The 15,350-nt window shown below is 43.4% G+C and overlaps 1 protein-coding gene across 2 annotated transcripts in view; it reads right to left on the bottom strand.

The window, feature by feature from the left end:
- Nucleotides 1–15,350, bottom strand: part of GSAP (gamma-secretase activating protein) — a 50,027-nt gene that overhangs the window by 25,101 nt on the left and 9,576 nt on the right. Inside the window, exons 3-13 of one of the 2 annotated variants that reach the window (XM_081927682.1) lie at nt 13,902–13,958; nt 11,980–12,049; nt 10,360–10,416; nt 10,180–10,268; nt 9,899–9,968; nt 9,034–9,080; nt 8,517–8,621; nt 5,241–5,300; nt 4,589–4,632; nt 3,657–3,742; nt 1,903–1,980 (exon numbers count right to left, since the gene is read on the bottom strand). In XM_081927682.1, the coding sequence (XP_081783808.1) occupies nt 1,903–1,980; nt 3,657–3,742; nt 4,589–4,632; nt 5,241–5,300; nt 8,517–8,621; nt 9,034–9,080; nt 9,899–9,968; nt 10,180–10,268; nt 10,360–10,416; nt 11,980–12,049; nt 13,902–13,958 (763 nt within the window). The remainder of the gene's footprint in view (nt 1–1,902; nt 1,981–3,656; nt 3,743–4,588; nt 4,633–5,240; nt 5,301–8,516; nt 8,622–9,033; nt 9,081–9,898; nt 9,969–10,179; nt 10,269–10,359; nt 10,417–11,979; nt 12,050–13,901; nt 13,959–15,350) is intronic. The other variant, XM_081927683.1, reaches the window with a different exon arrangement.

Here is a 15,350-nt window from a genome sequence, read left to right as displayed (position 1 = left end):
CAACAAACTTATCATGTGAGAGCCTAACTCTATTGCCCCATCTGTGCATGCTCAGGAGTATTTCTTCTGGTCCATGAAAACTTATGCCATGATCAATTTGTTATTCTTTAAGAAACCACAAGGCTTACTTTGTGGTACTTGATTTCATGTGTGCCTTTAGGAAGGGAGGGAGGTCCTAGTTTGAGAACTATACCAGAGCTCCAAAATATCTTAATTCAGCATTAGAAAGACACCACTGCCTCACCTCACAACAGAGGTTACTCCTGAACACAGGCCTGGGACGGGCTGATACCCGATGAGTGATCACCAGGTCTAGACCACCATATGAGGAGGAAGTGATCTGCTTCCCATGTGTGCATGGCCAATGGGAGAGTTTGGTGGTGGTGCGGATACAACCCTACAGCCTGAAAGGTTATCCACCCCTTTGCTAGAAGCTTCTTAAAGGTAAAGGTAAAGGGACCCCAGTCGTGACCAACTCTGGGGTTGCGTGCTCATCTCGCTCTATAGGCTGAGGGAGCCGGCGTTTGTCCTCAGACAGCTTCCGGGTCATGTGGGCAGCATGACTAAGCCGCTTCTGGCGAACCAGAGCAGCACACAGAAACGCCGTTTACCTTCCCGCCGGAGCGGTACCTATTTATCTACTTGCACTTTGACGTGTTTTCGAACTGCTAGGTTGGCAGAAGCAGGGACCATACAACGGGAGCTCACCCCATCGCGGGGATTTGAACCGCCGACCTTCTGATCGGCAAGTCCTAGGCTCTGTGGTTTAACCCACAGTGCCACCCACGTCCCTTAGAAGCATCAGAAATCTGCCTCAGAGGAAGTTGTGGATTAAATGCTTTGGAGGACGTTGTGGATTAAATGCTTTGGAGCCTATGCATATCTACTAAGAAATGAGGTCTACTGAATTCCCTGGTCGTTTCAGATAAGTGTGTGTAACATTACAGAACCAACTCCTCTGCTTCCACTTGCATCACAAAGTTCAACTTTGAGCTGCAAATTATTATTAACTGAATCTTCTTGGGTTGTGTCCGGTGTTGCTGTTCTGCTTGCACAAAAACTCACCTGCAGCCCCTCTCCCTTGCACCCTCAAAATCTGTTCCTGAGAGTTGAGGGACCCTTGAGAGAAGATACTGGGAGCACAAATGCAGAGGCAAAGAAGGGAAGTTCTGTTGTGCAAATAAGACTCCATTTGTGCAGCACTGGATAAAATCCTCTGGTTTATTCCCTGAAGTGCAGATATTCAGGTAATCGTGCCTGGGGGAATGTGGTTCCCATTTATGAACCAAGGAAGCCAAGAGCAGGCCTTGAATAAAATTTACTAAGCAAAACCCCAAAAAAGCTTTGTTTAAATAAATAAGTACAATAAATTTCAAGCAGGCAAATTCCAAAGTCCTCTTGCAATGTTGTAATGTTGTAAAAATACAGCTTGGATTGTGTTGACAATGCAAAATTCTATGATGGGCAAATTACATACATTTGTAATTCTATGATGGGCAGAGAGTACTTTTGAATTTGAATTCTTGTATTTTACATCAACAAAAACAATGAATTCAAGAAGATATTTTCCATACAGTTTTATTAAATAGTTCTTTCCTTTAGTGCTTTCACTATCTACTTTATTCTTTACAAAATTAAGTAATTGAAATTAGACGTATTTGGTTTTGAAAATTTGGATATGAAACAAAAGCAAGTATCAAAGGGGTAAGGAGGCTTGAAGGGACAGAGATTAAAATAAATACAAATCCTGTAACAGAATGAGGCCTTCTAGAATACAAATAGCAAAGTTTGGACGAGATGCATTAGGCTGCCAACCTATCCACGCATACCTGGAGAAGCCTCACTGAACTCAGTTGGGCTTACTTCCAAGTAGACATGCACAGGAGTGCATTATTGACATACCTTTATGTAAAAAGGACACGGAGTATGTTACTTCTTCAGGACTAACAGGAACCAGGTTACAGCATATGCAGAGACATCCTAGAAAAAGAAGAAGAAAGTGTGTTCCTCACAAAATTGCAACTATAAAATGTCCACTTTAATGTTAGAAAAATGAAGTGATTAAAGCCCAGCGTTAAATGATACTTCCATGGCTACATGCATATCTCTGAGTCATCTCCCTGTAGTGCTTTAGTTAACAATATGAAGGACTTTTCCTTTGCAGACTTAAAAGAAAACAGAATGGTACTTGGACTAGATCCATTTCTTCAGTTCCCCAAACTCTTTCAGTCCTAGAAGCTGAAGGAAGGAAATCTCAAACACATCTCAAACAGTTTGACCCCTTGTGCTCAAAAACATGGTAGCTCTAACCTTTCCTCTCTGAACTACGCATTTTGTTGTTTGCTCTAGTAACATTCAAGCTTCCTGGGAGGAACAGCTGTTCCTTCTCTCAGACTCCCTGAAAAAAGCAACTTGTTAAATACCGTACTTTTCCGTTTATAAGACGCCCCCATGTATAAGGGGAAAAACCTAGTCTTATACACAGAAAAATACGGTACTTAAGTCACTTGCAGCTGTATTATACTCGAAGCTGCAGAGGATATTTCATTTCAGTTTTTCCAGCCTACCCACTATGGAAGAAGAGTTCAGATGCAGAACACACGTTATCTTCCTGTACAGTCATATCTCGGGTTACGAACACTGCGGGTTGCGGACCCTGCTGAACCCGGAAGTACTAGAATGGGTTACTTCTGGGTTTCAGCGCTCACACATGTGTAGAAACACAAAATGACACCATGTGCATGCACAGAAGCACCAAATCGCGTCACACACATGCACAGACGCGGTGCTTCAGGCTGTAAACGCTGCGGGTTGTGAACATGCCTCCCGCACGGATCACGTTCGCAACCCGAGGTATGACTGTACTGCCAAAACGTGTTGTAGTCATCTCTCACACACTTCAGAGGGCAAATACATCTGATATTGTGCACTTAAGGTGTGAATATCAGAGGTGCTTCCTAAAAAACCCCTTTATGCATGTTGAATAATTGTGGCTCAAAGATCTAAGACATATATGCTCATTTATTATATAATAATGTGGTATGTCATCAAACAAGTTCATCCTTAAACCTGAAGTACTGGTATTACATTTTGGGAGTTCTAGTAAAATTTTCTGCTAGTAGTAGAAGTGGAATGAATTCAATTGAGAGACAGGATGATTACACTTCTGAAAAAAGGTTTGCTTTTCATGTCTGTATTAAGGCAAAACACAGTAATCATCAAACACCCTTCATGTTACCAAGAGAAATAATAAAGCAGATCAGTAACGTACACGTAATATATTACTCTGAAATGCAAGAGCTTTTTCGTTACACCACTCTTGAGCTCAGGTACTGATGTGAATATATCATTTGTGCCTTACATGATTTGTGATGCAGACATGCTCTTCTCGGCAAGTTTCATGGAAGGAGTGATAGAGAACAGAGTGTGTCCCAACTTAAGTAGAGAAGAACAGTAATTTAAATAGGCATGTTTCTCACAACAAATGCTAGGTTCCTGCATGACGTTTTCTGGCATTTGTATCCAACTACAATAAATACCTAAAGGAGATAAGTTTACTGTATGATGGTGAAAGATAAGAAAGAATTAAGCTGCAAGTAAAACTAAAAGGTTTGGGTAAATTAGGTTCACAAGTCTGTGTCTCATGTATACATTACCTGTTTCACTGGTAAAAACTTGAATATTCAAAGGTTTAGATATCATCTCTTGGTCTTGAGAACAGTTAAAATCCAAATTCACAGATCTAGGAACAGAAACATGAATTTGCTTCTTTACTCAAAATAGTGACATCTTTGAAGCCTTGCCAAGATCAATCTGCAGCCTAAGTTAGGCACTGGCAGCCCTCAGACAAATTTGTCATTATGAGACTAAGCTGCAGGGAGTCTTCTTCCCCTTGGGCACACAATAGGAGACTGGAAGCTTCGGCTTCTAGTCTGCAGCAAACCATAGTTTGCTGCTTTGTCTAAAAGTGACAGGCTGTGGCTTGTGCAAACCACAGTTTACCATTAAATTAGGATTCCAAATACAATTTCATAATTGTTTGGAAATCTGATCGGCTGGCAAGCCATTGTTTCCACAAGGCATAGCTTGTTGTGTTTTATTAAGCACATGAACTCAGTGCTTTGCTTGGACTCTTCCTCATAATGACACCGTTATGTCTGAATTGAACCTTCAGGAAATGGAGTCATCTTCATCAGTTCTTGCATCTTTGTATATATGCGGGAAAATTTAAAAAGAACTAAGTTGTTGCAGCATTGAGGGAAGCATGAAACAATCACTGATTGCTTTTAGGCTTGCCAAACAGAAAACCAATTCATAAATACATATGGGATATCAAGATGCAGAAATAAATCTGCAATCACTATCTACATTGAATAGTGTGCCACTACAGCGCTAAAAAAGCACCCCACAAGTGGTCTCCTCTAGAATTCAGCTTCCCAATGGCAATACCTCCTGACAGGAAATGATTTTACAACTGGTTTGGAGTGCGGAGATGTATGTGTAGCAGCACATGAAGCTGAGATGTTGCTTAATTCAAATCTAAATAGCTCTGAAGAAAACAGCTAGAATGCACTCCACCCAAACTCACTTTAATCCTATGTCATCCAAGTTGATATCCAAAGGTGTTTCAAGCTGTTGGAAAACAGAAAGGCACTAAGTAAATGGACTCTGCAGAAATGGCAAAGCTGACAGCGAAATTAAGAGATCAAAATGATGAACTTTTCATAGAATGGAGGCCTTTGTGGACTATTTAAACAGCACAATCCTAACAATGTCTATTCAGGAGTAAGTCCTACTGAATTTAATGGGCTTTAAGGTAAAGGGTAAACGGACCCCTGACCATTAGGTCCAGTCGTGGCCAACCCTGGGGTTGCGGTGCTCATCTCGCTTTACTGGCTGAGGGAGCCGGCATACAGCTTCCGGGTCATGTGGCCAGCATGACTAAGCCGCTTCTGGCGAACCAGAGCAGCACACGGAAACACCGTTTACCTTCCCGCCAGAGCAGTACCTATTTATCTACTTGCACTTTGACGTGCTTTCAAACTGCTAGGTTGGCAGGAGCAGGGACCGAGCAACGGGAGCTCACCCAGTCGCAGGGATTTGAACTGCCGACCTTCTGATCAGCAAATCCTAGGCTCTGTGGTTTAACCCACAGTGCCACCATAAGGCTACGATTGCAGTCTAGATCAACAGAATGTTTGTATTTTGAAATGAACAAATAAAAGCTTAATAGAACTTACTATTAATTTAAAGTTTTTATCAGGATAAAACTGGATGCAGTATAGTGTGTCCCTTGATTCCTACAACAAAGAGAAACTTTATTGGCATACATTTAAACCACTGGGAAAGAACTGGACATTATCTTGGCAAAGCATGCTCATGCTGGCTAGGTCAATGGGAATGCATGCATGGGGAGAATAATTCTGTCCTCTGCTCTTGAACCCATAGCATCCCCCTAATGCATCTCCCTACACTACTACTCTCTACAGCCAGGCTCACTGCAACTTTAGAGTCCAATTTGGGAGAGAAGAAGAAAAAGCATGGGAGCTGTGTCTGACCTTGTAACATCTAATTCTGCCCTTAAAAGCTCTCCATCCTTAAAATATATGACCCTTCTTTGAACATATGTGCCCTGAAGCAATTCAGAAAGAAAGTACAAAAAATTCACCACAACACAGCTTTGATACTTCCTTCCTTCCTCCCCCAGACTGTCTACCTTCTGTCTGTAAATACTTATGGTTTTGCTTACCATAAAACATTGTTTGCAGTTTCATAAGAGGAAACCTTTTGTGGGTGTCAAGCTGCTTCCCATTGCCTTTTGGCACAGACATGTTAGAAAAACTGCAAACACTATTCTCAGTTCAGAGAGGCTCTTGAAAACTCAGAGTAGCTGTGTGTGTGTTTTAGTTTTAAATTACCGTATTTTTCGTTCCATAGGACGCTCCGTCCCATAGGACGCACCTAGTTTTTTGGGGGGGGAAATAAAGGAAAAAATGTTTTCCTTTATTTCCCCCCAAAAAACCAGGTCAGGGAACAGCGGGATTACGGTGCTGTGCCTCCCTGCTGACCCCCAAGCTTGTGGGGCTGGCCGATGTCTGCCCTGCGCGCGGGGCGCTCTGCTTCAGCGGGCTCCCCAGGCTTGCTGATAGCTTCCTGAAGCCTGGAGAGCGAGAGGGGTCGGTGCGCACCGACCCCTCTCGCTCTCCAAGCTTCAGCGAAAGCCTGCATTCACCCCATAGGACGCACACACATTTCCCCTTCATTTTTGGAGGGGGAAAAGTGCGTCCTATAGGGAGAAAAATACGGTACAGTCTACGATTTGCAACAACATTTCAGTAGGGTTAAGTACATTTGCCCTGCACAGTTTTTAACAGTTGGTACTAGGAACTCTATTAACAACAGCAGCAAAAACCACCACAAAAGTATACCTCTCCTGCAAGTCCTTATGAAATGTGGCCTCATAGCTAGATCAGCAGTTCTGAATTATTTGGGGGGGAAAGATGCCAGGCTGTGACAGAAGGGCACCCTAATCTGCACACCTGGGTACACTTCTGATGCTAGTATTTTTTTTACTTTCAGGAAAATGACATTTTTACAGGCTTGCTACCAAGGAACTCCGACTCACTGTCCTTTTAAGCTTGGCCATAGCGCCTTAGTTAGAAATCTCCCTGATGCCTTTCAAGTTCTAATATGCAGATACATGAGGCACTCAGAGAGAAGTTGAACTTGAAGCTTGTCCTGGGTACCCTCAGTTTAGATCAACAGTGGACTCTTGCTGGCTATTTTCAATGTGTGTATGTCTATGTGTTCAACCCCCACTTCCAGAACATACAAGCGCCTCTCCTTCTACTTGACCTCCAACCTACCTCATGATTGGACCTACTCAAAGCCCTGGTGGAAGAAGCTCTGTGCCCATGGCAGATCAGCACTCACTGACATGACCCAATGCAGATATATGCACACAGCAATCTGTTTGTACACCACATACCTCTGCACTGTGGTTGGAAACGTGAATATCTTATCTAATGAATCTAGTATTTCGTCACTCTTCATTTAGTATAAACCTCCCAGGAAGAACTTTCTGACAGTAAGAGTTGTTCGACAATAGAACGGTCTCCCTCAGGAGGTTGTGGACTCTCCTTCTTTAAGCAGAGGCTGGATGGCCATCTGTCATGGATGCTTTAGCTGCAAGTTGGACTAGATAACCATCAAGTTCCCTTACAACTCTACAATTCCATGAGTCCATTATTCTCTCCTGCAGGGAGGTTCTTTCCCCCCAAACATCAGTCTTCATGGGATCACACCACCCCAAGTCAGCATGGCTCCTCTCCCTGCCTCCTTTCCCAGTGCTCTCCCCGCCTCCATCTTTTTATCATTTTGTATTCAGTTTAATTAAAGACCAGAGGAAAGCACAGCCTGTTGCCTCACGTTACAATCCTCTAAGAACATAAGAAGAGCCTGCTGGATCAAGCCAATGACTCATCTGGCCCCACATCCTGTTCCCACCTTAGCCAACCAGATGCCTGCAGGAAACCCGCAAACAGGATCCAAGCTTGCTGCAGTTTCCAGCAACTAGTGTTCAGAAATAGTGCTGCCTTCAGCTGCAGAAGCCGTGTATAACATCAGGCTTTGGAGACCTGTGGGACTCTGCTAGTCCTCACTTCCCCATCACAGACCTAAAGGGCTTTATAGTTATTGTCCCCTAAAGAAGAAAACTTCTCCCCCCCCCCCTGCCTTTGCTGTAAGAGAGATACTCTCTGCCCTCCAGCTTCCTCTTTCGTACCCTGTTTCTGCCTCTTTGCTTCTCCAATTCCTCCATCAAGCCACGCTGCTGGCAGAAGCTGTTTATAGCCCAACTTTCCACCCTAATCTGATTCAGCCACCTATGTCTCGCTGGGTCCTGCTGCCCTCTCCTCAGAACTCTTGGCACCGAATCCATTCAGCTTCTAACACTTTGTAGATTTCACCCCATAGCTGCCAATCCAATTTGAATGCTGCCTCTGTAACCAATCTTTTACTTTCATCACAAACTGAATATTAATCATTCTCTGTCGTAATCAGTTGTTCTAAGCTTTGGCCTGCAGTCTTCTGATTGCTAATACCTTCTGGTATAAAATGCAATTCATTCCATGGCTGAAGACTCTGCTCGTGTTCACCCCAGAGACGAACATGGAACTGTAGACACATAGGGGAGAAGCTTCCACTGAATTTCGCAAAATCAACACTTAATCACTCAAGAATCCATTCTCCCTACTAGATTCCTAATATTCAACTCAATAATACAGAATCCCGTTCCATCTCCAGTAGGTAATTACATTCCCCCCCCCCTACTCAATTAAGTACCAGGGCATAAATGGCAGATGGCATGAAAGTCTAATTTTGAGGTATATTTCAAAACACATTTCTATCTTCCTTATTATCAGAAACACTGCTACTATTTTAAAATGTAACATTTTCAATGAATAAATAGCATGCAAGTGCGTAACCAAAGCAACAAAATAGTGCATATTTTCAACCTTTGAGGCAATGTAAAATAATGTTTGCTCCAGCATATCCCACTGGGCCCAAAAGATATCGTCAACAATTCTTTGTCTTGAAAGCTGGCTTGCATTTTCTATCATCTAGAAGGGACAGAGAATCAGCATTAATCAGGGAAAAGGTGAAACAATGTGTGTCAAATCAAATACACTGCAGTAACTAGAGACCTGTTCAGGTAACACTCGCTCCCAGAACCTCAACATGTGCAGTTTGGATAAGAATGCAGGTAATGTTACGTTCCGACCATCCCCAGTATGTAGAAAAAACACCTGACCTGAATAATCCTGCAGCTAGTTTAGGAGGACAGCCAAGACACTGAGTCACCAAAATAGATTAATGGCAAGATCCTGCCAACTTGTACTCCAGCTGGGGGCTGAATTTGACCATCTAGTTGCTGACCTTGTCTATATTACACAATGACAGTCCATAAAAATATCAACCCAACCAATTCCACTTGAAGAAAAGAATTAAAGGGGAGTGGATTAAGCTTCTTACCACACTGTCTCCTTCTCTGACAACTTTGATGTCGATTTTTTCAATATCTTAAAATCGAAAAACAATGTCATTTTGTGACTATTTATGCAGTACAGACACACAGACCATCAAACAATTCAATTTTGCTTCTAAATGATGAGCACATTTGTGCCAGCATATCTGCACATGAGTGTTGCATAATAACACAATGCTGGTGCAATATTGAGTTTCCGAAAGCATACTAGTACAGATTTAGTGTGTGAGCCTCTGTTTATTTACTCAGACTTAAGTTCTATGGTACTCCCAGGAAGGTGGGCAGCCTGAATGCCACATTCTAAGCCTCTGTGTGCTGGTGCTAACGTTCAACCTGGCAATTTGCAAATGGGACGCAACAACATTTTTTTACAAATAAGGGCAAATTGTCGGTTATCCTTCATAAACAAACAGATCTGAAAGTCATGATGCATTGACAAGAAACAAAGCTTCCAGCCACACAGAGTTCTTTCTTGTGGTTCTAGGTCTGCGTGAAACCATTCCCACAGTTCATCTATAAAACTTAATGCTTTTTCAAACAACCCAGGAGGTTCTGGAAAGAACAGAACAATGCATTTTCACAACCACAAGGTCATTTTAAGAGACCTCCCCCTGCCACCACCATTTAATCAGAGATGGTTTTTTATACAATAGAATGCCACCCATGAATGCCACTCAGGCTTAGATCTTTTTCTTCTCTCAACACTTCCTAAAGCAGGATTAAAAAAGAGAAATGGACCTTACAACCATAGTGTCTCCAAAGCGGGAAAAGACAAGACACTGCAGAACACCCTACCAACCTACAATCAAAATGTCCTTTTTATCAACATGCTTTTTAAATTTAAGTACTTACATTTATCTTCTGAAATGAGCAACAGGTAGCTTGCTGGAGAAGTAATTGTTTCTGCAACTGGATAAACAAACTGTAAAAGGAAATTGTTCAAAGATAACGGGCTTGCTGTATTGAGGCTAGATAGCTGGCTAATGGTGTACTGCATAGTCTAATTGAGAGAATGGTATTGTTACTGTTAAATTATATTTAAGATAGAAAGCAGGCTTTATGGCACTTTGGCACAGAAAATAAACGGCTGTTACTACACACCTAATCATGAAAAGTTTGCAAATATTACTTACCTGCACTCTGATCCAGCTATCCACAGCCTTTAAAACTTTCACATTATTTACTGGGTGAATTTCAATCAGCAAGGTCAGACATTTAGACACTAGGATAAAAGCAGAATTAACATAACATTAGTCTGCTGTTTGTAAATTATATCCAACATCCATTTAAAGGTGTATCAATGTTTTAAATACCTGGGGGAAAGAAGAGATTTGTTCTTTCTTCTGTTGTTGACTGGAGAAAACTGACCGCTAATAACAACAAATATATAGAAATTGTAAGTGTCATATATTGAATTCCCACAATTTTTGTTTGAGGGAAATTAACAAGATTTTCAAGGGATTTTACAGTGGTGGGGATCCTCAGCCCTAGGGAATGAATGTGGCCTGTCTAACACAATTCCATTACTACTATGTTTATATTACTTTAAAGCAATGCTATAATAAAAATGTATGGTGGTTAGCTCATATTTAAAAGTGAATACTCATGTGTGCAAATCATACTAAAACCATAAATTGGCGTCATGGGCATGAGAAGAAACAAGATAAGGCAAACCTTGGAATTGAGTACTTTCCCTTCCTCTCCTCCTCCTGCAAGACTAGGAGAAATTCAGAAGCTTTGATTTCTGCTTCTGATTAATGGCAGTATTCTGTGTTGGCCAGACCATAACTGTGCTTAATTCTAACTATGTTTATTTTAAACAAGCCAACTTCAATAATGTGGTTTGAAGTTGGATTGATTGGACTGGCCAGTGTAACTATCTGCAGATATACAAATGTGGAACCACATGTTTCCAAACTCCTCCTCCTGCTGGGCTTGGAGGAGAAAGGGGAGAAGAGGAGCCCAAGACTCATTCCTGCTCATTCATGTTGCACTAAACGATCCTTAAGTGTACAAATGTGAAACCCACACGCCCACTCCCTCACCACACTGCATACTAACATGCCAAAGCCTGCATTAAAAATGGCATAACTTAGATTAAACTGCAATACTTAAAAGGATTAATGGGACAAGTTAACAAGATACAAGGAGTCTTCATACAGAACCAGTCATAGAAATTAGCCAGGTGCGTTTTGCTACTGCCATGGGTCCAACTGCAACTATGTGAAGATTTCTGGGGCCAAGTTGGCGACCACAGTTTAAAACCCTCTCCCTTAGTTCATAAAGGTAAAGGTACCCCTGCCCATACGGGCCAGTCTTGACAGACTCTAGGGTTGTGCGCTCATCTCACTCTATAGGCCGGGAGCCAGCGCTGTCTGCAGACACTTCCGGGTCACGTGGCCAGCGTGACAAGCTGCATCTGGCGAGCCAGCGCAGCACACAGAAATGCCGTTTACCTTCCTGCTGGTAAGCGGCCCCTATTTATCTACTTGCACCCGGGGGTGCTTTCGAACTGCTAGGTTGGCAGGCGCTGGGACCGAACGACGGGAGCGCACCCCACCGCGGGGATTCGAACCGCCGACCATGCGATCGGCAAGTCCTAGGCGCTGAGGTTTTACCCACAGCGCCACCCGCGTCCCCATCCCTTAGTTCATAGTTAATACCATTTCCATTTCCACTGTGTGCGTTTCCCTTTCTTGCATACTGGGGCAAGTGAATTGTTGTAAGACCAAGCAATGCAGTTGAGATCATAGAATTGTAGCATTGGAAGGGATTCCAAGGGTCATCTACGACAACCGCCTGGCAAATAGATATTCCATTGTGGTGATTGCAACCTAGATTTTAGATGCCATCTGTCACATAGCTTATATATCTGAGTTTCTAACACTGTACAGACCATAACTTTAATGAGAAAGCAACAGGAAGGAGCTTACCCAGCAATGTCTTCTCACTGTTGACAGAGCAGCTGATCACGTGCAAGTCCTTTTCAAAAGTATATAAGTGCTATTGGGGGGAAATGTTTGGACATTTTATGAGCAAGTATATCTTAACTACATTTAGTTCTCTCTTTCTCCTTGTTCTATACATTCACACACTTTAGTCTCCAGGGGTAAAGGGACCCCTGACCATTAGGTCCAGTCATGACCGACTCTAGGGTTGCGGCGCTGATCTCGCTTTATTGGCTGAGGGAGCCGGCGTACAGCTTCCGGGTCATGTGGCCAGGAGGACTAAACCGCTTCTGGCGAACCAGAGCAGCGAACGGAAATGCCGTTTACCTTCCCGCCGGAGCGGTACCTATTTATCAACTTGCACTTTGACGTGCTTTTGAACTGCTAGGTGGGCAGAAGCTGGGACCAAACAACGGGAGCTCACCCCGTCGTGGGGATTCAAACCGCCGACCTTCTGATCGGCAAGTCCTAGGCTCTGTGGTTTAACCCACAGCACCACCCGCATCCCAATCAGTTTTAGTGCAACCCCCTTAAAACTAGGTTTCTTAACGTTCATACCAGGGGTCAGCAAACTTTTTCAGCAGGGGGCCAGTCCACTGTCCCTCAGACCTTGTGAGGGGCCAGACTATATTTTGAAAAAAATAATGAATGAATTCCTATGCCCCATAAATAATCTAGAGATGCATTTTAAACAAAAGGACACATTCTACTCATGTAAAAACACGCTGATTCCCAGACCGTCTGCGGGCTGGATTTAGAAGGTGATTGGGCCAGATCTGGCCCCCGGGCCTTAGTTTGCCTACCCATGGGTCCATACCCTCAAAACCAAGCAATTTTGTGCTATGGAAGTATAGAGAATAGAGGTATCTTACCTATTATGCTAAACCAATCAACACCTGCACATCTTATCTACTAGTCATGTTTTGTTCAAGTTATTTATTCTGAAAGTTCTCATAGTTATAATAGATGCCAATTTCCGCCAGCTTTCCCTCTAATGCTGGATCTTATCTTGACTGTGAATCACTGTGTCTAGATATGGTAACAGGATGATGGTTCAATCCAAGGAGGAGTCACATGGAGGTACAGGAGATTATGAGAAGTTTTAGGGATATGAGTTTAGATACACATTCTCTCCCTGATTATACTGGTTTGTGATATGATGGCTTTGCTGGACCTGCCTTAGCTCCTGGGTGGCAGCAGTGCCCAGGAAGACCTTTCTCAATTACATCTGTGTTGGGTACCGAGTCCCTTTTGGAGAAAAGGTGTCTCTGAATATCTCATACCCTGACCTGCAATATTGCCTGCATGGACCTGCACCCGAGGGTGGTTATAAAAATTGTAGGTATCACAGAATGAAGCCATTCATATACGTTGAAGAAAGCCAGGTAACATGTAACACCAGAACATTTGCCACTCACTGCATTTTTCCTGCCAAAACTGATTCAAACCCAAGCCCCAACTCATAAGAGGAATTACTTCTGCCATGTGAACCTCACTGTGCCAATTAAGATCCTCAGGCAAATCAGCCCCTAAGGAGGTTCATTCTGAGGGTGCTAATAACAGAATGAATTACCTGAATTGCATCTTTAAATCCGACCCTATCTAGAAGATCTGTTAAGCTTATTCCCTTTAGTTTCATGATCTTGGCCAAACCCTTTTTTCTTCTATGAGGATTCTGAAGAAGTCAGTACTGCTGCTTTATAATATGTCAATATTCATAATTTTATAAATGTGTGTGTGTGTGTGTATATATACACACACACACACACGCGCACACACACACGTGAATGATTAACTGTTATAGATTTTATGCTTGTTGGTTTTATTGTAGCAATTGTAAAAGCCTTGATTTTGGACACAGCCAAGCTCTATAACACTCCCTGTTCTATATGGTGGATGAAGCTTACCTGGTTCTTTTGACTACTGGGCTCATACAATCCAATACAGGTGTGCGCCTGATTCCCCTGCAAGGGAAGTGATTCAACCATGAGAACAGAACATTTTAAAAACATTCAGTGTCACCTGTAGTAATAATAATAATAATAATAATAATAATAATAATTTATTATTTATACCCCGCCCATCTGGCTGGGCCTCCCCAGCCACTCTGGGCGGCTTCCATAAAAACCAAAAATACAGTAAAATCACACGTTAAAAACTTCCCTGAACAGGGCTGCCTTAAGATGTCTTCTGAATGTCAGGTAGTTGTTTATTGCTTTGACATCTGCTGGAAGGGCGTTCCACAGGGTGGGCGCCACTACTGAGAAGGCCCTCTGCCTGGTTCCCTGTAGCTTTGCTTCTCGCAATGAGGGAACCGCCAGAAGGCCCTCGGCGCTGGACCTCAGCATCCGGGCAGAATGATGGGGGTGGAGACGCTCCTTCAGATATACTGGACCGAGGCCGTTTAGGGCTTTAAAGGTCAGCACCAACACTTCGAATTGTGCTCGGAAACATACTGGGAACCAAGGTAGGTCTTTCAAGACCGGTGTTATATGGTCTCGGCGGCCGCTCCCAGTCACCAGTCTAGCTGCCGCATTCTGGATTAGTTGTAGTTTCCGAGTCACCTTCAAAGGTAGCCCCACGTAGAGTGCATTGCAGTAGTCCAAGCGGGAGATAACCAGAGCATGCACCACTCTGGCGAGACAGTCCGCAGGCAGATAGGGTCTCAGCCTACGTACCAGATGGAGCTGGTACACAGCTGCCCTGGACACAGATTTAACCTGTGCCTCCATGGACAGCTGTGAGTCCAAAATGACTCCCAGGCTGCGCACCTGGTCCTTCAGGGGCACAGTTACCCCATTCAGGACCAGGGAATCCTCCACACCTGCCCGCCTCCTGTCCCCCAGAAACAGTACTTCTGTCTTGTCAGGATTCAACCTCAATCTGTTAGCCGCCATCCATCCTCCAACCGCCTCCAGACACTCACACAGGACCTTCACTGCCCTCACTGGTTCTGATTTAAAAGAGACCATTTATCTTCAATTGTCCAAATTTCACTGGCCCTGGTCCCTTATCTTTAAGAGCCTGAAATACATGATTACATTTTCCCCTGTCATGAAGGGAGGTGAAGCTTTTTTTCCTTGTGGGTAATGTCAGGGACCCTGGATCAGTGCTGAACGTGGCAGAAGCCAGAATTCAGAAAGGCCAAAGCCAGGAGTCCTTGTTCTCTTCCTTTCCATTCTTCCTTCCTGCCCAGCAGACAGTCAGGGAGAGGAATCTGTTGCTCTTGCCAAAAGCCTGAACTGGTCACATACAGGGAGCAGGGAGGTGATATTAGACCAAGACCTGTGTGTGGTCCTAGGGCCACAGGTTGCCCATCTCTGAGATAAAAGTGATGATGATAATCCATCTAGTTA

Source organism: Podarcis melisellensis (assembly GCF_964234715.1).
Source record: "Podarcis melisellensis genome assembly, chromosome: 10".
Taxonomy (NCBI): domain Eukaryota; kingdom Metazoa; phylum Chordata; class Lepidosauria; order Squamata; family Lacertidae; genus Podarcis; species Podarcis melisellensis.
The sequence above is the reverse complement of the archived record's forward strand: the minus strand, read 5'-3'. Positions and strand labels throughout refer to the sequence as shown.